The sequence below is a fragment of the Gadus chalcogrammus genome, chromosome 12, assembly GCF_026213295.1.
Source record: "Gadus chalcogrammus isolate NIFS_2021 chromosome 12, NIFS_Gcha_1.0, whole genome shotgun sequence".
NCBI classification, from domain to species: Eukaryota; Metazoa; Chordata; class Actinopteri; order Gadiformes; family Gadidae; genus Gadus; species Gadus chalcogrammus.
In genome coordinates this window covers 5,190,250-5,216,708 of record NC_079423.1, presented here as the reverse complement: position 1 = coordinate 5,216,708, position 26,459 = coordinate 5,190,250, and the positions used below count along the sequence as shown (strand labels likewise).

The 26,459-nt window shown below is 45.9% G+C and overlaps 3 protein-coding genes across 3 annotated transcripts in view; all 3 read left to right on the top strand.

Moving 5' to 3' along the window:
* Window positions 1–20,059, top strand: part of jade3 (jade family PHD finger 3) — a 55,040-nt gene extending 34,981 nt beyond the window's left edge. Inside the window, 8 exon segments of the mRNA XM_056604475.1 lie at window positions 10,485–10,675; window positions 11,614–11,825; window positions 12,754–12,921; window positions 13,505–13,607; window positions 13,610–13,620; window positions 15,230–15,703; window positions 16,432–16,549; window positions 17,209–20,059. Coding sequence (XP_056460450.1) covers window positions 10,485–10,675; window positions 11,614–11,825; window positions 12,754–12,921; window positions 13,505–13,607; window positions 13,610–13,620; window positions 15,230–15,703; window positions 16,432–16,549; window positions 17,209–18,182 — 2,251 coding nt within the window. The 3' untranslated portion in view covers window positions 18,183–20,059.
* LOC130393759 (protein XRP2-like) lies at window positions 658–3,170 on the top strand. The gene is given in 5 exon segments (XM_056604478.1): window positions 658–1,031; window positions 1,034–1,344; window positions 2,372–2,486; window positions 2,695–2,780; window positions 3,004–3,170. Coding segments are annotated over 5 exon segments (933 nt in total). The 5' UTR covers window positions 658–694; the 3' UTR covers window positions 3,088–3,170.
* Window positions 20,060–21,170: 1,111 nt separating the features above from the next.
* plcxd1 (phosphatidylinositol-specific phospholipase C, X domain containing 1) lies at window positions 21,171–26,150 on the top strand. Its single transcript, XM_056604477.1, has 7 exons — window positions 21,171–21,584; window positions 21,758–21,875; window positions 22,258–22,400; window positions 22,604–22,732; window positions 23,917–24,072; window positions 24,415–24,595; window positions 25,044–26,150. Exons 2-7 carry the CDS (start codon window positions 21,773–21,775, stop codon window positions 25,301–25,303), a joined length of 972 nt encoding a protein of 323 aa, XP_056460452.1. The 5' UTR covers window positions 21,171–21,584; window positions 21,758–21,772; the 3' UTR covers window positions 25,304–26,150.
* Window positions 26,151–26,459: the final 309 nt, after the last annotated feature.

Here is a 26,459-nt window from a genome sequence, read left to right as displayed (position 1 = left end):
AAAAAAAGGGTTTGCTTTGCTTCTTGAACAGGCTGTTAGTAGCTCATTAGGGGATTATCCATCCACACATACAACAACACGTAACTACTCGAGGGCTAAACTAAATCTATTGTGGCCTCCTTAGCTAGGCTTGGGTGCTCTGTCCCTTTTCCTGGATGCCGTTCCAGCTATTACTGCAAAGTGCAAACCAAAAACGATGACTTCATGTTGTTTTGGCTAATACGGGATTATTCTTAATTTCAAAGGTCAAAAATATGAATTATATGAAAATAAGATGTTTGTATTTCCCTTGCATTCCCAAATGGCTTCATAGGCCCTCAGACGACCCCAACTAACCTTAAAGAGAGCCAGAATAAACCCATCCCTCCTTCCAGCGATGACAAGGATTGACACAAATTTTTGTTTGGGCACAGATTAAATAATCGTACCTCATAGCCTAACAAATGTAATATAATTACACTATTTGGTTGAAGCTTTTATCCATAGTTAACCCTGACCCTAACCTTACAATACTGTGAAGGCATAAATTCTTAGCATGGGCTGCCCCGGTGGCAATGGAACCCCAAACCCTGGCAGTGTTGATGCAAGTGTGGCTATAAGGCTAAACCTGGGCAGCTCTGCATTATGGGAATCCCATTCTGGCTGAATATTGATACATTTGTGTTTCCTTGCCCAGGTTGACCCTAAGGACTACATGCTGAACGGTCTCAAGGACACCACGGTGGGCCGGCTGCCCGGCACGCTGAAGGGCCAGCAGCTGGTCATCCAGGACTGCGAGAACTGCAACATCTTCGTGTTCGACCACTCGGCCACTATCACGGTCGACGACTGCGTCAACTGCCGCATCTTCCTGGGCCCCGTCAAGGGCAGCGTGTTCTTCCGTGACTGCAAGGACGTGCACTGCGTGGTGGCGTGCCAGCAGTTCCGCACGCGCGACTGCAAGAAGATGGAGGTGTTCCTGTGCTGCGCCACGCAGCCCATCATCGAGTCTTCCACGGGGATGCGCTTCGGCTGCTTCCAGTTCTACTACCCGAGCTGGCCTTCCACTTCAAGGACGCGGGCCTCAGCATCTTCAACAACAACTGGAGCAACGTGCACGACTTCACCCCCGTGTCGGGCGAGAACAACTGGAGCCTGCTGGCGGAGACGGCGGCGGTGCTGGACTCGGTGCCGCCGCCCGGGCCGGAGTCTGAGTTCAAGGCGGTGCGCGTGTCGGGGGACGCGTCGCGCAGCATCGTGCCGCTGACCAGGGGCGGGCGCCGGAAGGACAGCGAGGAGTCCTGCCTCTTTGTGTTCTTTGCGGGAGACTACACGACCGCCAACGCTCGCAAACTCATCGACGCGGTAAACGTGGGCGGGGGAGAGTGTCGGAGAGCTCAGGGGAGGTGGTTGGGGGTTTGCAGTTGTTTTGTGAAAACTGGTAGGGTGGGTGACTAAGTGTAGCTGAAGTTTAGTTGCTCATAGAAAGGATGTGAGAATTAACGGCCCGCTTGTGACCACTTCCTTTAAAAACCAAATAAACCACATGTTCTATAATAGTGTGTATACATATAGTCTATATGTGCCTTTCACTCATTATCCATTTGTTATTAAATATTTATTGTAATATTGTTTTAGTGTTATTACACCATAAAGGGTTTTATTGCAAATTATATTCTATTGCTTTCGCAATCCAATCCATCTATAGAGTAAGTCTAGGTCAACAACAAAACTGATACACATGTTGCAATTTTGCAACAGGATGTTCCAAATGTCACCTGATTGTCCTCCAAACTTTTTGAGTAAGAGTGGGGTCATTTATTTTATGTAGACCGTTTATTTGACCTAGGAAAACCCATTGAGGGAAAAGACCCTCATTTACTATGGGGCCGAGGGTACAGTGTAGGTTAATACATCGGCTAAAAAAATAAATAAAGTGAATAATACAATAAGGTAAAGTACAATACAATGTAGCAGCATCAATTTGGATATAAAAACATTAGAAATTACAGTCAATGCAGGAGAATTGTGTTGGAAGGGAATTACGATTAATAAACTCTCAGTGAAAGAAAGGAAACACAACTTCAAGTATTTTTCTGAGCTTATTCCAAATGGAAGGTGCTTTGTAACAAAAGGCTGTCTTCCCTAATTCAGTATAGACAGCCTATATATAGATATAGCGAAGCTATAATGGGAAAGTATTTATTCTCTGAATTGTTATGGGGCCTGAATATGTCATGAACTGTCATGAATACAACTACTGCTACTACTACTAATAGTAGTTTACTAAATGTTATCGATTGGCGTAGTTAAACTAAAGAAAGCTTGCTGTTTGCAAGTTACCAACTCTGTGTATGCATACCTTATTAATATTCCTTCCTTATATCCGCAGATGATTGAGAAAGGCTTCCTGTTAATCCAGACCAAGGAGGTGGCCATGAGGCCTGAAGACGTGAAGAGGGTTTTCCAGAACGACACCGCTGACCAGCTGGAGTGGAGCACCAAAGGTTAGCGCCCTTACCATAATCCCAGTTAGCATCAAGGGGCTTCACAGGCCCTCTCAAGGACAAATAAATGCTCCACTTATTATCAAGCAAGAAACCTTGAGATTGAACACGTAGGAGGGATCACTCCATCCATGGACGGTTAGGAATCAGGAATCCATTATTATTATTATTTTAATGTAAACGTTGAGTTGTACCTATTCTCCGGAAGGTTCCGTAACTGCGCTGGAGTTGAATGGAGACGGGGTGGTGGATGCCTGCAGGACGATCGCTATCGAGGTCTTCAATGGATCCAAGGTAAATATGTTCTCTTTAAGGTGTTCGCACATGGCCCCAGCAAACAAACACCCAACAGGAAACATAATCCAAACAGCGGCCACCACCAACTCTATCATGGCATACTGGTAGATGTCAACGTTTGTAGGGGCAACGTTTGTAGCACCTAATGCAGCCTTTCTCTTATTAAAATGTCCAGCTTCTCCTTCCCGCTGTTCAAATCACTCTTCTTTATTTGTCACAGGTGTTTGTTTCGGAAAACAAGAGTACTTCTTCACGGGACGTTGACAACTTCTTCAATTTTGCCGACATGCAGATGGGCTTGTGAGTGTGATGCGTCGAACAAATTGCACATCGAACATTTGAATGATTTTCTGTAGAAAGCCCAAATGGCTGGTACGGAAGGTTAGAATTAGGAGTTAACTTTCCGTGTCTGCTGTGTAAAGATTCTTCAGAATGGGAATATAATATAAAAATTGAAGATGCCCTGAAATATTTTTTTATAAGATTCGAACCTCTGGTAATAGTCTTTGAAGATAGGTTTGATAAGGGAAAAGCTTTGGAGATTAATGCACAATTTTTGCATTAAACAAACTGGTACCCCCCCCATTTGCTGTAAACCACTGTCCGCATTGTAGTCAAATAATGTGAATATTTTAAATGAATGTATTTGATACTTTTTTTTTTTATCCACTATGTGAATGTAAGTTTTATTGTAGGCTTTTAATTTTAATCGTTCTGTTGACTGAAAGAAAAAATGAAAATACTGCAGTGATAATATACACAGAGACAGCCAAGAGGGAAAGTATTTAATATAAAACATTCAGTTTTCTTAAAAGAATTGCAGGTTTAGGGATGTTTGTTTAGATTTTGTATTTGCTTAGCAGTTCACATGTTTAGTTGAAACTGTGGTTGCAAAGGGCCATTTGAATAATGGGCCCTGTATGTATTTATATTAAGGTCTGTTTAAGTTTTTGTTTAGAGACTAAAGGGTACCGATAACATGTTATAGATTTTGCTGGGATGCTAGCGTAGGCAATTCATGTAGCCTAAAGTTTTATACTCTAAAATGAATGTTTTGTAAGGTAAACAAATGTGTTGTTCACAAGTCTTTTTGGTAAAAAAAATTGTCGTACAACGTCATGCATTTTGTTTCCAGTATTTTTAATTTCTCATTAGGCGACAATCCAAAATGTCCATTTACGAGCTACGTTAAGACATTATCTTCAGTTCACAAGAGGAAAGAGATGCGAGAGTGACAATGTTCCAGACCATATCGTCAAGATTCAATGTCATGTTACTCTGCTAAGCAGCATATTGTTACTAGCTTCCTGTGTGATGGGCATAGTGTCTTAATGATTTGGAGAAGTAAGAAAGTGTATTCCAATAACCTTTGTTTATGTCTTTATGCTGTAACTTTAAGGGTCCCAAATAGCAAAGCGTGCTTGGACACCCAACCTGCCAATAGCTTCATCACATATTCCACTAGCTGTACAAATTTACTTGGATCTGTGAAAATACAAAATAGTTACATCGATTTTTTTTAAGATGCTGACTGCATAAGGAAGAGTTAAAAGAGTTCTTGCTCAACAAGTGCTTGTTATAGTTAAGTGTTTTCTGCCTTTCTAAAGAATCCAACCACCTTAAAACAAGATTTAACAGTGCATCAATAAAAGGTTAACTTGAATAAGGTATGCTATACATTTGTGCATGTGTAGAGTATGATGTACATTTGTACTTACTAATAGTAAAATGTACAAATGTGCGACATATCTCTTAATTATTTTTTGAATATTTGTTTTTTCGTCTTTTTAGCTTATTACTATTTTTTTAATGAATGGCTCCAAGGGACTCAAACTGAACCCTGCAGCAGCGCTCCTCTGAACGAGGTGGAGTGTAGGACCTGGCGGCCGTCGCGGTACAATAGATGTGTTGTGCGTGGTGGTGCTGCTGGAGATTGCAACCCTTGAAATTCCTAGGGTGGCAGAATAAAGCAACCAAATTCAATTAAAAGGCTATAACCAACGGCTCTATTTGTAATATCCACTTTGCCAAACGGAATACGACGTCATCTGGACGGGATAAAACGCGTTATACAATGCGAACATAAGGTAAGATCCAAGGAATCTGGACAATATGCTCGTGTGTTCACTGCCAGGAGAACTGCCCTGGATGGCTTATGCAGGCCACGGGGCCCTGCTTCCTTTCTGGGAGGGGGGGTTCTTTGAATGCAAAGTTGTAGATTATGATTGATAATCATTCGCAAGTAACAGAAAATCGGGGTGTCGCTTTAAGTTTCATTTACGATACTCTTTTGTAAACGTAATAGCTTGGGTCCAAACCCCGATAGGAAGTGACATCTTTATTTGGTGGTGGCGCCCATGTTTGATTTTCTGCACGGCGTTTTAAAGCGCAAAACGTAGTCGCCAGATCCAAGGTTCCGGCCGTAAAGAGGGCGGGACCTTGCTCCTTTACCAACCAATCTGCGAATGTTTGCTACCGCAGAGTGATCCGCCCTCGAGTCAGTGATTGGTTGGTAACGAATTGGGACCGCCCACTGTACCTTCGGACCCTTGGATCTATCAACCACAACCTACCCGCTAAAGGCCAGTGTTTGGCGCCAAGGCTTTTGAGGAACAACATTTTATAGCTGTTCTTTCATGTCTTTGTATACTAACGTGAACTCGCTAAAATCATTTAACTTTATTGCTACATTTGATCATCGTGCCATGGACTTCAGTTCGGGGGATGTACGTAGAAAAACCACGGATACCTAACCGCCCCAGTTTGTGTTAAATAACTTGATGTTCCACAGTGTATCTGACGACAACTTTATCTCGTTACTTGCACGTTATACGTTACTCCGAAACCACCTACAAACCACCGTTTTACATATCAATGACCCGAGGCCAGATTACTGATCGAATGGCAGAAATGACGCCGATCACCATCGGTTTTCCTCAGTGTTATGGTGTATTGATTACTAATAGTTTCCCATTAGTCATCTTAAGAGGGACTGGTCAGACAAAGACAGAATTCACCAGTAATACAAAGTTTGTACTGTTGATGATTTGGCCAAACGGTTCTTGGAAACTAATTTTAACTCTCCTTTTGCGACCCCTTCAAAAGTTGCTTTTGTGTCCTTGATGAATACACCAGAACTAAAGCTATTTATCTTCTGTGTTGATTGAGTTAATGTTGCAGAATTAAATGTATAGTTTCTGTACAGTTTTGACATCGTTTTACACCGATGTCAACCCCAGTACTGAATTTTAAAGAGTAGTTTTCCTTATTTCGAATTGTTTTAGTAAAAACAAAACAAACCTAAAACTTCTTCGAGCCAGTATAGCCAAACTCCTCCAGATTACTGATGCGGTCCAACCATTGTTGTAACCAAGATAACCATGCTTGGTAATGCTGGCATCATGAACTTACACGAGTATGTATTTACAGATAAGAAAAGTTGTCGTGGGGTTATCAGTGGAACCGTTTAGCATGCCATTCGATGTAAAATTTATGGTAAGTGTACATTTTCTCTCATGCCAAATGCCTGTCGTTGTGATACAATGTCTGCGAACTTTGATGGTTCTGAGCTAGGCTATGCTCAGAAAATAAGGGAAGAACAGAGCATGCTGTGTGTTAGAATTTGGACTACTATTTTGGCTGTTATTATTCTTATTTCCACCACATTGTAATTGTCCTATTGCGTCACACGTGTAGCGCTACTATTAATTCAACCGCATGTGTAGAACACGTAGTCAAGGCTAATTCCCCGCTTGGTTTACATCCCATAATGATACTTCCTACTTGTTTTCCAGGATGCTACAGGATGAAACGTATCAGGACCTCCAGCAGCAGTGACAGCTCTGACAATGAAAGTAAGTTCACCTGGAGCTTAAGCCCTTGATAGCCAGCCTCTCACATACTCCGTTTCAGCAACACTTGTTCTAGGCACACGTTGATGAAGAGGCAAGAGAGTTTCTAGAATCGACTTGGTAGGAATGGACCTCTATGGTGTAGGTCTTCAGGTGGTGTAGGTCTTGAGATGGTGTCGGTCTTCAGATGGTGTCGGTCTTCAGATGGTGTAGGTCTTCAGATGGTGTAGGTCTTCAGATGGTGTAGGTCTGCAGATGGTGTAGGTCTTCTGATGGTGTAGGTCTTCAGATGGTGTAGTTCCTCAGATGGTGTAGGTTCAGGTGGTGTAGGTCTTCAGATGGTGTAGGACTTCAGATGGTGTAGGTCTTCAGCTTTTGCAGGTCTGCAGATGGTGTAGCTCTTAAGCTACTGTAGGACTTCAGATGGTGTAGGTCTTCAGAGGGTGTAGGTCTTCTGAGGGTGTAGGTCTTCAGATGGTGTAGGACTTCAGTTGGTGTAGGTCTTAAGAGGGTGTAGGTCTTCAGATGGTGTAGGTCTTCAGATGGTGCAGGTTCAGCTGGTGTAGGTCCTCAGATGGTGTAGGTCTTCAGCTGGTGTAGGTCTTCGGCCGCTGGTGTCTTGCAACATCTGACCCCTCCTCCTCGTCCTTCTCCTCAGGTCCTTCCACATCATTCTGCTCCACCAACAAGTATGGCAGCAAGCCGGGAACCCCCGCCTGCAGCCAGAAGAAGCCGGCAGAAGTAAACAACACCTCATCATCCTCCTCCTCTTATGCCTTTCTCAATCTTGTCTGTCATCGCTATTGCTATGCTCACAGTTTTATTTAACGCTACGCAGCATTAATATACATCACAAAGCACACTTTCCTGCTATAGACCTCTGGTTAAAGCCACAACCAACCAGGCAGGCCCATGACAATATTCAAGCTTGGATTAACGTTCTTTTTCTAGGCACAAAAAAAACAACAGTAACTTGTATCATTATTGTTACACGTGACTTAAATGTGGGGGGATGATATAGACGGTCCTTCACATCAAAGTCCCTCTGTCAATCCAAACTGCACATTGCTATTACTGTCCGTCCACACCAGAAGCGAATTGAGCGACCAAATCGCCGGAAGTCATTCACTTTCTATGGGCAAGAGCGACCAGAGCGACCAAAGCGACCAACGCTACCAGCGGCCAAAGTTGAGCGACCAGAGCGTCAAAAAGAAGTTGAAAACTTTTTAACTTTATGCAAATGACTATTATTCGCTTCAGCGACCAAACACTGACAGCCAATCGGAATGTAGACGCTCTTCGCTTGCGTGGATCCCAGGGAACATCGGCAGGCACTTTGGTTCCTACCTACCTTTATTCACTCACTGAACAAAATGTCGGCTGAAGTATTAATCGCGGCTGTAACTGGGCACCCGGTGTTGTACGAACCCACCCTTTTTCAGTTCAGAGATCGAAACGCCATAGTGGTTTGGATATCAAGTGATGATAAGTGGGAGTATTTATAGGCTACATCTAGAACGTTCGTATTTAAGCGGGAATCATTATAATTTGCTCTACATGCCACCAATCTAACCAACCAATCGCGTGTAGCATGCTTTAAAAAAAAACAAAAAAGTATTTGAAATCGTCACATAAACAAACTAATCGACAAGACGAGGGATAAATGACAAGGGATATATCTCTTGTCTTTTATCCCTCTATTCCCCACTATTCACGGAGCCTGAGGTGAATAATTTTTAATTAAATAGTCTAGATAGATAGATAGTCAAGTCTTTATTAATACCAAACGACACAAATCGTCGGGAATCCATTTAGATGGTTCGTCCCACACAGGACAGTAGCCTACAATACCACACAGAACAAGTCTGACTGGATAATACACACAATACATCACATTAAAACTAGACACGCGTTGATAGATAGATAGACAGAAAGGCCTAGATAGATAGATAGATATGTTCCATTATTTGCCTTGCGGAGCCAACCAGTCCTGTGCACGTATGCAAATTAGCCATGTGTCCCAATGTCTATTCGTTTTGAATGCGACGAATGAGTGCAGATCATGATTTGCAGATCCAGATCAGTGAAACGTATTTTAACTACTACAGCACGCAGGGTTTTTTGTTCTCGGTTGTAATTAGCCTACATTTTAGGATTTTTTTTATATTGGGGGGAATCACTGTCCTACTTGTTGTCGAAGCACTTTATCGAACAAGCAAAACCGTCTCGGCAATATGGCCAAGGTGTATGGGAGAGTTCACTATTTGATATGGCTGTCTGTAGGGCCTACTAAACGCATACGGCTCCTTTAAATGCGTCTGCATAATTGAATTGTACGTCATGAGCGACTTGAGCGACCAAAGCGAACAGAAAAATTCGCAGCGAAACTTTGTGAGCGACCAGAGCGTCTTTGACGCTTTGGTCGCTCCTGGTGTGGACGTACAGTTATTGTACGGCATTCCCTATCGCCACAAGACGCCAACGGTAATAGTTGAGTGTCTGTGTCACCCAGGCTGATAAAGTACATCCTACATTGTGATAATGGTACAATCCCCTTGGCCCATCTCTCCCCCAGGTGTTCAGGAAAGACCTGATCAGTGCCATGAAGCTGCCCGACTCCCACCACATCTCCGCCGAGGACTACTACCTCCTCGCCGACACCTGGAGGCAGGAGTGGGAGAAGGGCGTGCAGGTGCCCGCCAGCCCCGACACCGTCCTCGAACCCTCCTCAAGTAACAACACAGATGGGAGGAAGGTCGCCCGTTGGATCCCCAGCTCCCCTGAGGTTAACGCCCCTGGAGACGAAACCTACCCTAACTACCACCGACGGGCTGGCCTGTTGCTAGCATGGTCAACACTTCCGTCGCCGTGTGAATGGGTGTATGTGAGGTGCTAATTGTGAAGTGCCTTGTGTGGACCCAGGTTAGAGAGGAGTTTTATGTATGTGGTCCTTCTATCAACCACCAAGCGTGCTAGTCTGCGGTTTCTATCGATAATGTTCGGCTCTACTTTGATGGCTATGTATGGAGCTACTGCGCTTCCTGGTGCAGCAGAGAAGTGTTGGATTGTCCATAAGCAAGATGCCCAACGTGTGTGAGAGTGTTGGTAAATATGAAGGAAAGAGAGAGCGACTGGGTGGATGTGAGAAAGAGAGGGGGTCAGTCACTGGGTGGTGAGAGCGAGAGAGAGTGAGATGTATAACTGGTGGTGAATCGCTTGAGAGGGATAACTGGTGGTGATTGTGACAGAGAGAGACCACCGCGCACACATACACAAAGATGGATGCCGTTGGTGAATGTGAGAGAGTGACACACTCACACAGATGGATAGCTGTTGGTGAATGTGAAGAGAGTGACACACTCTCACACAGATGGATAGCTGTTGGTGAATGTGAGACGTTTAGGAAGGTACAGCTCTGTAGCTGGTGGCTAGAGAACTGCTCTAATAATGCACTCCACTCTCTAGGTTTTATATTCCGACTTTTCAGCAGATTAAACGCGACCTATAATGAAACACTCGTCTGCGAAGGCACACCTGAATCGAATCACCTCTGATCAGTGCGTCAAACAAAAGGAGATCGGGTTGCAACGCCGAAGCAAAGTGTGTTACTCAAAGAAACATCCAGATCGACCGGAAGTATTGGAAGACATAACCACAGCACAATCAGACCTCCCGGTTCAAAAGAAAGTGCTCAACCTCCAGAGCAACTATTGGATAAAAAAAAAAACATTTATATCATGGTGTCCACTTTAAAAAGTGAGATATTAGAATGATCAACACAGCCCGATTACAAATCCCACAACACACAACCGCTATAAAGCTCCACCTGTCCTTCTATGTGTGTGCTCAGGATCATCGCGGAGAAGCCCAAAGAGATTCTGTACACGCGGCCCAAGAAGTACTTCCGCTGCTGGAGCCAGGACGCCACGGAGATGGGCTACGTCAACATCAACAAGCTGGCGGAGGACATGTGTCGCTACGACCTGGACGACACCGACCTCCACTGGCTCCACACGCTCAACACAGAGCTGCTGCACATGGGTAGGAGACGCCGCACTAGCGTGTAACACGCTCCACTGGTGTGTAACACACTCCACTAGTGTGTAATACACTTCACTGGATGCACACACTTGACACAGAGCTTGAGCACATGGGTAGGAGACGCGTGTAGAGGCTAGTATATAACGCACACACTCGACTAGAATGTTAACACTCTTCAATGCTCACCGCACACTTTCCACTAGACTGAAGCACACATTACTACATCCTAGTGTGACACACACCAATGGCGCAATGAGTGTTCCTTGCCCACATAGCGGGAGGAAGAGGCTGTCCCATCACAACCAGATGGCTAATATCACAAGCCTGAACACAATTCAAGAGGCATTAAGATTGGACTAAAACCCCTCCAGGGTTACACAGAGATATGAGGCTGTAATGCATTAGTCACTGAATGCGTTCCAGGATGCATGTGTCACTTCCAGGATGCATGCGATGACCATGTTGTCATGGAAACTTGCCCCCCAAGAACTCAACAATTGTTGAACATCAGCAATGCATATATGAATTGAGTAAATAAAACGAGAGTCAACTAATAAGGTTTAAGGGTAGGAAATTACCTTTTCTTTACCAGGGCTTCATTTGCCCCATGTTTTCGGGGCAATTTTGGATCATTTCCTTGGCATTTTGGTGAAAGGTTGGGTGAAAAAAAAAAATACTTTTTCTATCTTGCGTGACAAACCATCATGACACCAATAAAAACCTAACATTCTGGGCCTGCTGTGCAACACAGTAAAACACAGAAATGAATCTTCTATTTTATGGGTTATTTAAAAGCCCCCGTCGTCCCAATTGCGAGAGGCAATTATATGTCCTAAGCAAGGCCCCAAGCCCCTGTTCATTTCCGACCCTGTAAGGTACCACTACTCTCCTTATACCACGCTACCCAGCTTACCTGATCCTTGTGCCCGGTTCCCCAGGGGAGGGGGCCGTGGACGAGCTGACTGTGGAGCGGGCGCTGGAGGCCCTGGAGAGGCAGTGTCATGGCAACATGAGGCACGCCATCGAGACGGTGGAGGGGCTGGGCATCGAGTACGACGAGGACGTCATCTGTGACGTGTGCCGCTCCCCCGACAGCGAGGAGGGCAACGACATGGTGTTCTGTGACAAGTGCAACATCTGCGTGCACCAGGTGAGGACGCTTGTTAAATGCTCTGCTTACACTCGTTAAAGCATCTGTTGCACTTGTTTAAGCATCTGTGTGCACTCATTAAAACCTATGTGGTAGACTCTTGTCAAAGCATCTGTTTACACTCATTAAAACATCTGCACGAACCAGGGAGATGCCTGTTAAAACATCTGTTTACACTCATTAAAACATCTGCGTGCACCAGGTGAGACGCTTGTTAAAATGCTCTGCTTACACTCGTTAAAACATCTGTTGCACTTGTTTAAACATCTGTGTGCATTCATTAAAACATCTGCATGAACCAGGGAGATTTAACACGTTTGTTAAAACATCTGTTTACACATTGAAACATCTGCGTGCACCATCTGTTTCAACATCTGTTAACCGTCATTAAAACATGGGCGTGCATGTAGACACTGATTGCAACATCTGTACCCTACAGGTAGACACTTCTTTACACATCTGTAATGTACAGGTAGACGCTTGTTTAAACATCTGTAATGTACAGATAGACATTCATGCAAATATCTGTTATATACAGGCAGAAACTCGTTGAAACATATATAATGTACAGGTAACTGTCGATTCAAAATCTGTTCAATACAGGGAGACGCTCGTTTCAACATCTGTCATTTAAAAGTAGATATTCATTATAATAACATGTGTAATGCCCAGGTAGACACTGATTACAGCCTATGTAATACAGATTTACTAAACGTTTACTAAAACATCTTTAATGGACAGTTAGACGCCCTTTAAAATGTCTGTAAAGTAAAGGTAGACGATCGTTATAAAATGTGTAATGTACAGGTAGACACTAATTAAGCATCGATTAAACATTTGTAGCACACAGGTAGGTGATAATGAAGCAGCCTGAATCTGAATGATGGTCCTACCCTGTGTTGCGCCCCCCCCCCCCCCCTCTCTACAGGCGTGCTACGGCATCGTGAAGGTGCCCGTGGGGAACTGGCTGTGCAGGACGTGCGTGCTGGGACTGGAGCCCCAGTGTCTGCTCTGCCCCAAGAAGGGCGGCGCCATGAAGGCCACGCGGGCCGGGACCAAGTGGGCCCACGTCAGCTGCGCCCTGTGGATCCCCGAGGTAAGCGACGGGCCCCGGCTCTGATGTCTGTGACTAATGGGTTTAGGGTTGTAGCTGACTCTTAGCCCAAAGGTTGGGCTGTAGCAAGAAGCCCTCAGCCTGTGTAACGATACGTATGAAACCTTTAAAGGTCCCATGACATGCCAACAGGTGTGAGCGGGATTAGCCGTTTCAAGCCATTCTGAAAATCTGCCTCTTCTGACATCACAGGTGGGCGTGTCCACCTAGATGTATGACGGATAGATGAGCAACGTTTAATACAGTCCACTGGGTAGGCTGGTAGACTGATCTATCCAGTACACTGTAGGTGGACACGCCCACTTGTGATGTCAGAAGAGGCAGATTTTCAAAAGGGCTTTGTAGCGGCTAATCGCACTCGCACCTGGTGGTATAATATGTCACCTTTAACAAAGTTGCTTTGGATAAACCATCTGCTATTGTCTCCCTACTTTTCCATTGTTAATCTGGGTTGTGAATGTGTCCTGGTGCTGTCGTTTTGTGTCATGACGTTGATGTTTCTGGTCACAGTGTTGATGTGTCACAGTCTATGTGTCGCGGTGGTAATGCGTGTGCGTGTGCCCAGGTGAGCATCGCGTGTCCAGAGAGGATGGAGCCCATCACCAAGGTGTCCCACATCCCTCCCAGCCGCTGGTCGCTCATCTGCAGCCTCTGCAAGCTGAAGACCGGGCCTGCATCCAGGTGGGCTGACATAGGACTGACATAGGACTGACATAGGACTGACATAGGACTGACATAGGACTGACATAGGACTGACATAGGACTGACATAGGACTGCTGGATCAGACGTCTCGTTATATCAGAGGAGATATCACATATCACGTTATATCAGAGGAGATATCACGTTATATCAGAGGAGATATAAAGTTATAATAGAGTAGATATCACATTATATCAGAGTAGATGTGATACGTAACACTATATCAGAGAAGATACCACATTATTTCAGAGTAGATATCACATATCATTGTAGCTATCTCATGATATCAGAGTAGATATCACATTATGTCAGATTATGTGCAGTGTTTCCCCTAAGATGGAGTTGCAGTAGCGGAGGTGAAATGTTATTTTTTCTGCTCCTAATTTTTTTTGTGTGCTCTCAAAGCACACCCTGCCGTGAGGTTTCTATGTGTCTGCCGGCAACAGAAGGGTGTACATACAGCACATTTGTGCACAATACGAGCAGGGAAATATGGAGAGATTAAACATATTAAAAGTATAATCTTTAAAACCATTATTTCAATTTATTTAACAAAAAATATATTATATCAACAACCACCGTATACAGTAAAATCACATAACACAAATACTACAAAAATCGAAAACGTCTGTGCCTCAAACCAATGCATCTTCCTACCCCCTCCCCTCTCCCCATCACAAAGGTTGTAGTAGGACCGTGAAGAGGCCATGCCTCTATTGAACAAGTTTTGGGGCTCCAGAGTCAATAATGGCGACTCTACTGAAATTGTTGCTAAATCCAAAATCCTCAAAAATATCATGAGATACTTTTCAAAACTAAAGGTTGTAGTAGGACCATAAATAAGCCATACCTCTATGGAAAAAGTTTTGGGGCTCAAGAGTCAATAATGGCGACGCTATTGAAATTTTACCATTGTGGTCGTTTTCAGTTTGCACTTTGCAGACTAAGCTCGGGCTGAAAGCCGACAGCTCATAGAAGCCAATGCAATTCACCGTTCGCTAAAAAACGGCTTGTTTGGATGAAAACAATGTTGTAGCTCGTTCTCTGGGTTACTACACTCAATTGTGTCGCAACGATGTTTCACTGATAATCTATTGAACCACAATCTCTGAATCTGCCAATTCATTTCCAACTTTACTGAAGTTCCTCTCCGTTTATAGGCTTTACTCACAGCGTGAATTGACCTGGATATTAAGCGTCCGTAGCGCAAAATAATATAACATTAGTTTTTTAAAGAGATATGAAGGAGCTCTCCTCAGCAGCGGCGGTCATATTTCAGCAGCAGCTGCTAGGTGCATGTAGGCGAAACACTGATGTGATATCATGAGATATCTACTCTGATATCAGAGAAGAAACCGTAGATATCACATTTGATCACAGGTCAGAGTAGATTACATAAATCCGATGTCCGAGTAGATACCAAACATAAGAGTAATCAATGTGTAACGGTTGGACGTGAACACTGACGGAGCAGGTAGGGGTTAGACAGTACAGAGACTCATCTGAACTGGATGAAAGCGGTAAGGCAGAATAACTGATTAAGCAGACAGACAGTCAACCCGTGTCCGTGTCTCCCCCCCCCCCCCCCAGTGCTCGGTGAAGAACTGCACCACGCCGTTCCACGTGACCTGTGCCTTCGAGCAGACCCTGGAGATGAAGACCATCCTGGACGAGGGTGACGAGGTGAAGTTCAAGTCCTACTGCCTGAAGCACAGCCGCTCCAAGACCCCCGGCGCCGCCGCCGAGCCGGGCCTGAGCCCCGCCCGGCCCAAGCCCGTCCCCACGGAGACGGAGAAGGTGGGGCTGCGGGCGCAGCGGCTGCGGGAGCTGGAGGAGGAGTTCCACACGCTGATCCAGCCGGGGGAGCTGGCCCGCGACCTGGGCGTGGCCGAGCCCCTCATGGACTTCATCTTCCAGTACTGGAAGCTGAAGAGGAAGACGAGCTTCAACCGCGCGCTGCTGCCCCCCAAGGAGGAGGAGGGCAACCTGCTGGTGCAGCCGCAGGAGGACAGCATCCACACGCGCATGCGCATGTTCATGCACCTCCGGCAGGACCTGGAGAGGGTGGGTGCAGAGAGAGCGTGTGTGTGTGAGGGTTGAGTTAGGCCTGAGTTATGGTTGGACGTTGACGCAACGCAACGACCACGCAGACGCTTCGACAGGAGTCGTGAACCTGTTTTGGTTCTGCGTCGGGTTTGCGTTAGTGGACCAATCACAGGCCTTGATGCTGCGTCGCCTCAACGTAAGGTTATCATTTTGGAAGTCGCATGTCAGGCCCTTATGGTGGACGCAAGGAGGGTCCGCAACGAGGAAATGGGTCTGTGAACCCCCTTGCATTGTGATAACGTCCAACCATAACTAAGCCAAATGTTTGGCTCAAAATGTTTAGATTGATATTCTGCCAATACTCTGAGTTATTTGAGTGTCCATTGTGGGGACACAATGGACTATATAAAAGTATATAAAAGTATATGAATAATTAATATAGTTGAATGGGTATATGTGTGTGTGGCATTTGTGTGTGTTGTGGGGTGCATGTGTTTGTGTTTTATTTGTGTGTTGTGGTGGTGTGTGTGTATGTTTTATGCTGAATGGTTATTCTGGTTATAATCTGCTGGGTTTCTAGACAATTGAGTATTCTTTGTAATAATATTTCAAATAATGATTTTAATTCACTTAATGGGCTTGCGTGTTCATGTGTGTGTATAAATAGATTAGTAATTGACCTATAAAATCAAGGATTATGTTATAAAGTGTGTGTGTGTGTGTGTGTGTGTGTGTTTCCCCTGCAGGTGAGGAACCTGTGCTACATGGTGAGCCGCAGGGAGAAGCTGAAGCTGTCTCAGAGTAAAGCCCAGGAGCAGATGTTCAACCTGCACATCAAACTCCTCAACCAGGAAGTGACTGCAGGTAATAATAATACATTTAATTTAGAGGCGCCTTTCAAGACACCCAAGGTCACCTGGGTGACCCTAGGTAGGCCCCTCCTGCCGTCTCGTTTCAGTATCCATAGCTACTGCATGTCGGTGTAATGGAAAACATATCTCATTTATGCTGTCACACTAAGAAAGCGTTTTTTTCCATCATAGAAAACAGACATTTCTTTTTAATAATGGAATATGGTGAAGCTTCGTGCTTTCCCTCTCCAAAGGGGCTTCATTAAAGTAATCCTCTTCCTGGGCGCTTCAAAGGGTCTCCAGGGAATAGCTCCCCTGCCGAGTCACCATGCGCTCTTAGCTAATGAGGTTCATCAAAGCTTGTAATGCTACAACTAAAATCAGGATACTGGATGAGGAGGTTTAGTTTTATCAATATTTCCCTGTGTTAGTGTTCGAGTGCTACTTGTCAACAACCTGTTGGTACATAAATAAGAGAGACGAAACAGAATATTGGATGTCCTAAATGCGTCTAATTTCGAGGGTGGTGATCCTGTGGTTCGAGGAAGAGAGAACCACATGATGAGTTAGTTTGTACTGATGTGTCCGTGGCCGTGTGTTATTCTACGGTCAAACTGCCGTCCGCGCTGAAGCTCCCGCTGTCGGCCGTACTAACGCCGGGTTCCTCCGCAGGCGTTCCTTTGTCCTTCCCCATCGAGAGCCTCCTGTTCCACCCTCCGCCCCGGATCACGCTGAAGCTCAAGATGCCCAAAGCCCAGCTGCTGGGCAACGGCAAGAGCAGCGCCAAGTCGGGCAACGGGCCCCTCTGTCCGGATAACAGCCTCAACGTCCACGAGCAGGGGCCCGCCGTGGTCCCCGGGGGCCTGGGCCTGGGCAAGCCCCAGCTGCACAGCCGCGGCCGGAGGGAGGAGCGCTCCAACGGCCTCCCGCCCACCTCCTCGTCCTCGTCCTCGTCCTCCTCGTCCTCCGGCCACCGGGAGGCCAACGCCGTCTCCAGCAGCACCTCGGCGCCCGCCAAGCCCGGCAGCGGGAAGCCGCTGGCGCTGCACGCCGCGCTCCACAGCCAGCACGCCTCCAACGGCAAGCCCCCGAAGCCCGCCGACGCGGAGCGCAGGGGGCCCGGGGGCGGGGGCAAGGCCAACGGCCTCGCGGAGAGGTGCGTGGCCCAGAAGGACATCTCCTGCCAGACGCCCGGCGGGGAGCAGGGCGCCCCCCTGGCCGAGGCGCTGTGCCGCGGCGGCCAGCCGGCGGGCTTCCGCAAGGCGGGCATGGAGCACTTCAGCCGCTCCTTCAAGGAGGCCACGGTCAGCCTGGTCCGCAGCACGGAGGACCTGCGCGGCCCCGACCGGCTGGGCCGCAAGTCGTCCTCCTCTTCCTCCTCTTCCTCCTCCGCGGCGAAGGAGCGGCTCTGGCCCAAGCCGGCGTCCTCCTCCTCCGAGCCGCCGCCCAACGGGGCGCGCTCGCGGCGGGAGACGGACGGCTACTGTCCCGACGCGGAGCTCAGTGACTCTGAGTCGGAGGTCAAGGGCCGCCACAGACAGAGGAGGGGGCCCAAGTCGCCGGCGCCGGCCCCCGGGGCGCCCCTCCCCCCGCCCTCCGCCCGTGGCAAACCGGCCGTGGCGTCAAGAGGCGCGGTTCAGAGGTGACGGCCGTGACGGGAGGTCTAGCGACCGCCACGGCTGCGACACGGCCTCTCCCGGAGGGGGTCGCCGCGGAGCGCTGCGCCCCCCCAGGATCCGTCGACACTGGCGGTCCGAACTCTGGGTGGGGGGGCGGGGTTAAGGGACCATAGATGCTATCCAGGAATAGTGAAAGACCGATGCATGATGGGCAGTGTAGGCCGTGAAACATTGTACTAGATGTGTCGAGTCGTGTCCCCCCCCCCCCCCTGTGTCTGGCATGGGCTCGGGCCGACGGGCCTCGACCCCAGAGGCCGATGTACAGGCCCGATTTTTCTTAGCTAGACATTTGTAATCACACCCTTTCGAATTTGCATTAAACTCCAAAACAACTCCACAAACTCTGGAATTCCTCCTACACAAAGGATAGGTTTGCCTTTGAACAGCTTTTGACTGCTGTTGTACATATGTTCACTGGCCACTGGAGCGAGTTGGTCTGAACTGGAATGTAGATCATTTGTTGTCACAGAGTCCAAGAGAGGAGGGTGATTTGAATGCGCTGAATACGTACATCACAGGGGGGGGGGTGACCATTCGAGCAGATTGTACCACACCTGATTAGTCACAGTGAAGGACTTCCTCGTACCCTCTCCTAGTCTCCTTGAGATTCTCCTATCTGACATATCTTACCGAGGTTTATATGCTGGAATACAAATGTGTACCAAATGTTCTGCATTCCCAGGGAAATGCAACTACACCGTTCAGAGTCAGGTATGAGGTGTGGATGGACTATATATTTCCAGCTGTATGCACTACTTTCTCTGCAGTGGGGAAACCAGACTCGTTTAAGGTGAGATAACAAACGTAGCTATACTCTAAAAAAAAACTGGCTAGAGTTATGGGGGTGTCTTCCTTCTGCTGACTGACTTTATCGGAGACCGGCTCCAGCACCACCTTTCCATAATAAATGGTTCCATGGGCCTTCTTCACCTGGCAGCCATCTTGGTTCTTAACTCTTGCTGGAAAAGGGAACTCGGGGAACTGAATGTGCATTCGGCAGCCATCTTGGTTCTAACTGCCAGCAGGGAGGTCCCATCCGGCTCGCGCTTAGAACCAGGATGGCCGCTCGGTGACTAAGGCCCATAGAGCACTTCAAGATGGTAACTATTTGAGGTAATAATAAAAAGACAAACTTTTATCTTTTCCAGTTAGACTTTTTTGACCCCACTTATCTTCCATTATTATGGCTTACATTGCCAGCAGTTTCAAAGTGTTAAAGTGGGATTACATGTTACAGTATTTTTGTTTATTCGTATTTTTTCAACGAATGCCTTGTCAAGACTCCTTTTTTCTTCGTTTTTTTTAAAGAGCAAACACACAGAACCGCATTTTTCATTTGGCTGAAAAAAACAGTTTGTTTATATAAACTTCTGGATGGCGCCCAATGCACACATGTGGTCTAGCTGTTCTGTTCCATCGGCCCATCATACTAGCGGATCACAGCGTTTATCAACACGCAACATGTGCCAAAACGTCAACTGTTCAAGATACAGACTAATATATCGTTATCTTCCAACCTCTCTAAGGTGGTCATGAGCATTTCTCCATGTATAAATTACTTTGGTTTGTGGTTTGCCAGTTTGCGACACATTTGAGAACTATTTTCCAACCCGAAGAGAAATAAAGTAGTACAGATACTTCTGTTTTTGTATACGATCATACTAATAACCTGTTCTACTGTGAACTTTCTGCCTGGAGCCAGCGACAAACACTACATCCTGACGGGGACTGTCAACCGCAGAGGGAAATATTCAGAGCTACACGTTTTACTGTCAGAAAAGGACCTAATAATTGTATTTTCTTTTTTAAGTACATTTTTAATAAATTGTGAAAATGCAATATTCCATTTTGCGTGTTTTGGAATTATTTTAGATGCAGACTTTGGTACTCTTAATTAGCCTGGGAACCCAATTAATTTGCTTATGCCAGGCTCTTACTATACCATTCTATTAAAGGGCCCTATTTTAACACAAGGTGTGAGCTTAATTAGCCATTATTACACAACGTTTCGAAATCTGCCTTTTCCTATGCCTGAGTGAAATCACAAGGGGGAGTTTCCATCTAGATATATAATGGATACAAAGGCAACATTTCCTACTGTCCAACGGTTTGATTAGTAGACGGGTCAATCAAATATACATCTAGGTGGAAACTCCCTGTGATGTCACAAAAGCACAAGGTAGGGCAGATTTTGCAACGGCTTGCAATGGCTAATCCCACTCACAACTGGTGGTAACATAGGGGAACTTAAATAGAAAGGGTTTACAAAGAAGCACCGACTTCTCTAACTGACCGCTAGATGGCAGTGATCCCCAGCGTAAAAAACAATTGTAGCCGTAACTGATGTATTTGAAGTTTACACTATTCCTTCCTCTCCGAATACTCTATCCATATGTTCTGAGTTGACAGATGGAATTTGGAAAATAATTAATTAATTAGGACACTTCATTTGCACTTGGAGGTGCAAATTAAGGTTAAGGCGGACACGGCCTAACTTAAACGGAATCGATACTGCTCTTTTAAAAATAAGTAGGGTGTTAACAGGGAAGTGGAAGTGCGATGGGGCCACTGATCAGCGAGTGTGTGTGTGTGTGTGTGTGTGTGTGGGGGGGGGTCCCATCTTCAATCATCTGTTCGCCTATCACCAAACTGCCTCCTCAAACACCCTGCACGCAAAGACCCCGCACCGACGCCCCAAACACCCCGCATCGCCTCCCCACACCCTGCATGCAAACACCCCGGACCGCCTCCCCAAGCACCCTGCATGCAAACACTCCGCACAGCCTCCCCAAGCACCCTGCATGCAAACACCCCGCACCGCCTCCCCGAAGCCCCCGCCCGCCTCCCCAAGCACCCTGCATGCAAACACCCCGCACCGCCTCCCCAAGCACCCTGCATGCAAACACGCCGTACCGCCTCCCCGAAGCCCCCGCCCGTCTCCCCAAGCACCCTGCATGCAAACACCTCGCACGGCCGCCGGGGAGGAGCGCCAGGCAGTGCATTGTGTGTGCGGTGAAGAATCATGACCATTCCGTCTCGTTATAATACGTAAGGCGGAGTAGTTATGCGGCCTTTTTATTGATGTACAGTTTGGTCAAGGGACTGGTTTTTGGGTTTCCTGGTCGTGGATCCTGTGCTGCTGACGCTGTGTGAGAAAATGCCGGTTTAGTGCATTTTGAGAGAACCCAACCAGGGAAGATCCCGCTGCGGTACCGTAGCGCTGCCAATGGTTTATACATGTGATCTTTATACGGATGTTACTGTTATTCCTCTGCTGTATTGGAACCAGGGACCTTTTCAAGATATTCACTGGAATACATTGTGAATTGTGTTATCTCGCACTTCGGTGTCAACGACGTAGTTGAACATGTAAGTAACACTGCAGTCAACCTACATTCCATCCACTAATAATAGTTTGGGCTGACTGTTTGCCATTCACATTTGAGTCTGCGTGTCATGAAAAACGAGATGCACGTCAATGACTGACCAAGCATAGTGGCCGATCTGATGTTAATTTGCTTAACAAATTTGGTTTTCTGCAGACATCGGATCCCACAATGTCAGCCAATTTAACCCTGAAGGAGCTGCCGATGGAGGACTGGATGGCACACTTGCCCAGTACTCTGTGGGACATCCCCCTGTGCAATCTGGCCATCCCAGGTCGGACACATAACCCAGTTATAACACTGTTGTATGGTTGACCAAGACTTCGATTTCGTGCTTGCTGTAGAAAACATATCCCATGATATTAAAAAAACAATACAATTATAATTTTTCATTTACATTGTTTAACCGATTTGCTATTTGCTATATTTAAACCCATGTGTCATTAATTAGTCCCGAGCAGGTAGGTAAGTTGGAGCAGGTAGGGGATAGGTCTATGGCTCAATAGTTAGGGTGAGTGCATCATCCCAATAGGTCTCCAGAAAGCTGTGTCTTTAGCTGTGTAGCACTAAAATGACCAGTATCATACTTAAAGTTGACCCCAATTAAGTATTAAGTAGACTAATGGGTTCTCTTCATGTCTCTCTCTCACCACCAGGCAGTCACAACGCGATCACTTACTGTCTGGATATGAACGACCGATCCCCAGTGGACCTTACACAGCCCGACATGCTCCAGAAGCTGGACAGATACATGAAGCCCCTTATCCGGCCCTTCGTTTACAAGTGGGCCGTCACCCAGGTAAGATGGGATGGGGGGGGGGGGGGGGGGGGGGGAGAGCACTGACATGTGAGCAAAGAAAGGCTCTTAAAGATATGCAAATATGTATAGAATTTATACATATACGCACCAATTTTGATGTCACAAATGGATGGATTCGAAACAGCTTGTAGTGAGTAGTCAGCCTTACACAGCAGGTGGTAACCTTTAACCCTGATTGGCAGGAGCACGGCATCCAGCAGCAGCTGGACTGTGGCGTGAGATACTGTGACCTGAGGATTGCACACCGGCCGACCGACAACTCCAATGACCTCTACTTCTACCATGGAGTCTATACCACCGTTACCGTAGAGGTATACTTAACTTATTCTACTCCTACACAGAGTCTACACCACTGTCACTGTAGAGGTACTTTACTAAATCTACTCCTAGCACAGAGTCTACACCAACGTTATTGTAGAGGTAGCCTACATTACTAATATTACTTCTACCACAGTGTACAACACCGTTACTCGAGAGGTGCTTTACTAATACTACTCCTAGCATGGACTGTGGATGGTATATTTTATGAATAATACGGTTACTTAGAGTTATGTTGATTAGGGCTTCATTATTTTGGCAAAAAATCGTATTGCGATATTTTGTCATTCTGCGATACACTGCGATAAGAAATATAAAAATGAATATAAAAAATAAAAGATAATTAATCATGGTATTATGATTGGGTTGATTTTGTAGCGGCGTGCATCTGCATAGATCCGTTTGGAACCCCTCTTGTATGGTGCAACACTGACGAAGGCGTCCAAAAGGCTTTTCTGCTTTGGCTTTGCATGGCATTCAGATTTGGCTTTGCACTCATCATTCAAAGCTCTCGATAAAGTACTTGTTTTGTCCAACGTCGTCTTTTCTGTGACCAAAGCAATTCCATACAACTGACGTTGTTGTTCTCCTCTTTTTGCTGGGTCATTTAGAAGTTTTGTTCCACGATTAGCAGGGGCTGTCTACGACTGCTTTGGTTGTCTGATCATGAACTGATCAACATGATCAATGATTGGTGGTACGCTGTGCATGCAGAGCTGCATGTCCCTCAGTGTATCCAAGAACCCTTAAATCAGAGTAAATGAAGTTATATCAGACAGATTACTCTTGTAGATTAGTCATGGAAAATGAGAACCGTACAAGAAAACAATATATTGTGTAATATGGATCAGTGGTTTTAATTAGCCTCCTGTGTGGTCTTTTGTCCTTTTAGTAAGTTGACTCAGCTATTCCAAAACCATACTATCAAGTTGTTATAAGTTGATAACAACTTAATATGCGTCCAACAGAACTGTCCCCAACATTGACTTAAGTGCTCTGGGATGTGTGAGTTCTTGAGGAATTTATGAATAAAACACTTATATGATGGTCTCGGCCTGTGGTCTTTGTCTATGGTGATCTGTACATGCCTGTGGTGGTCTTTAATGTGTCTATTGTGAGCCGTGGTGGTCTGAGGTGACCTGCGGTGGACTCTTAACCTCCATGTGGTTCCCCACAGACGGTGCTGACAGAGATCCGAGCGTGGCTGGACACACACCCCAGGGAAGTGGTGATCCTGTCCTTCAGCCACTTCCTGGGTCTCAACCAGGAGCTGCACATGCTCCTCATCACGGCCATAAGAGCAGCCTTCGCCACCAAGCTCTGTCCCAAGACGGTAAGTAAGGCCAGTGGTTTGCGGCACCGCCACGATTGTTGATATGTATTTACAGTAAACTTGGTGCACCAAGAAGTAACTTGGCATACAACAATTAACGGAGCGTACAAAAAACGATCCATTCTAACAGTACCACTAGTGTCCGCTTATCGCCAGTGTGCTATGTTCATTGTTTGTGTATGGTATTCTTATTATGAGTACCTTATATTGACACAATCTATATATTTGAACCTTTTCTTCCTCGGCCTTTATCTCCATTGCCGCAATACCCAAAATATCCCAATGTGGATCATTAAAGCACCTAATTTTTATCTTTATCTATAAAATCTGTGTTTCTTCCAGGAGCCAGTGACTCTGAGGAACCTTTGGGCGATGGGCTACCAGGTTATCGTGTCTTACGAGCACAAGCTAGCGAGCGGTCAGAACGACCTGTGGGCACATATTCCCTACTGGTGGGCCAACAAATGCAAAGCCGAGGCCCTCATCCAGGAGTTTGAGCAACGGAAGCAACATGGCCGACCGGGTAATTTCCCCCAAACTTTCGCTAAAACTGAAGCGTCAGGACGAGCACTTTATTGGAAAATTCTCTGCTTTCAACACAAAGGGATGCATTGATACTGATAATCTACTCCTACTGCTGATACAGAGTCCAAAAAGTAATGTAAGCAAAGTTACCCAGTACCGTTTTTATCTATTTAAAGTTCTCTCTAGAGAACATTAAGGATTGAACATTCTTTTGTAAGGAAGAATGTTTCTTTCTTTCTATTTTGTGGGTACCAGAAACATTTGTACATGGCACTAGGTTAGTTTGAGGCTGCTGTTGCTATCTCATTCTTGAATTGTCCCTGTATGTATTCAAGACGGGAATAACTCAGATATCCGGTAGCCTTTTCAACATGGACATAGTTAAACATTTATATATATGATTTTTCAGCATGTAACATTTCTGGACCCCCCCAACCCCCCTCCAGGAGGTTTCTTCGTGACAGGGATCAACCTGACAGAGGACCTGAAGTACATCTGCTCCCACCCGACCGAGTCACTGAAGGACCTGGTCACCTCGAACTACCCGGCCCTGCTGGCCTGGGTCCGGGAGCAGAGCCCGGGCTCCAAGGTGGGCTCCCTCAACATCATTGCCGGGGACTTCATCAGCGAGAGCCAGTTTGTCCCGAGCGTGGTGGCGCTCAATGAGAAGCTGCTGAACGACAAGATACTCAATGGCGCCTCCTGAGGGTCGGACTGCAAAATAAAAAACCTGCTCTCAATACGTGTCGGAATGCGACGTTGATGCGCATCGCGTATAGATTTGTATTGGTCTGCATATGGATATGTGTGTCAATATGAATATCGCTGCGTATCCGTCTACGTATTGATACTTACAAGTCTGTGGAAAATGTGAAGCAATGGCATGAAAACCACGGGTGCTTGTGTTAGTAAGAGAGACAGGAATGTTCAAGTGGTTTGAATTAATGCATCTCAGACGTTATTGCACTTCTTGACGACGGAAGATGAGAATAGAATATTTTATATATTTTAGCTGCTTCTGAAAAACACTGGGTGTCTTGACCCGCACTGACCTTTATCTGAATTTGTTTACATTTCGTTCACTCGAGTACTGTGTCACCGTGAGAAAAATCTGTAATAATTAGCAATATTTATAACTACTGATAGTCTCTTTTCATTTCAAGGGAATCCTCTTGATGTAGGCATTTCAAACACGCAAGCACAAAATGTATGTAAGCTGGCTTTAGCTAGCCACAGACCACATCGCCACACTGCAACTGAACTAAAAAAAGAAGGTATGTCTAAATGATTGTTAACACAAGATTTAAAGCAGTTGCCAAGTTGCACTCAGTTAATACGTTTATGCAAAGTAGGCGAACGTGTAGGAGGCCACAGAGCATGTGGTATATATTATTAGCATGAGCAAACAACCATGAGGGTTGTTGTAGCTTTTATAAACTATACTTTCCACCCGGATACAACGGCGGCGCCTCCTAGCCTGTGGTGCTTTTCAATAAAATAAACAAGTGAATAAAGACTTTATAGACAAAACAACCAGTCTTTTTGTGTATTTGTTGTTCATAGTTGAAAGGCGATCATCTATAACGAGTTGTCCAACTTAAGGATCTAAAGGCTTTAAGTCCTTGTTGTGGCAAACTAGTCATCGCTCAATTAATAGATTCTGAGGAGCAGGTGAAGGGTTCAGGGGAGCCTCCCTGCTCATTGATGCTACAAGATTATATCAAACCCAGAACCTTTCGAATGGGAATCGAACACCCATCCACTAGACTACACCATTATATCCACTCTATTGTGTTCATTCCACCTTGCTTTAACAACAAGCCAAAACTGTAAACCAGAAAGTTCACCTTTTCCTTTTGTTT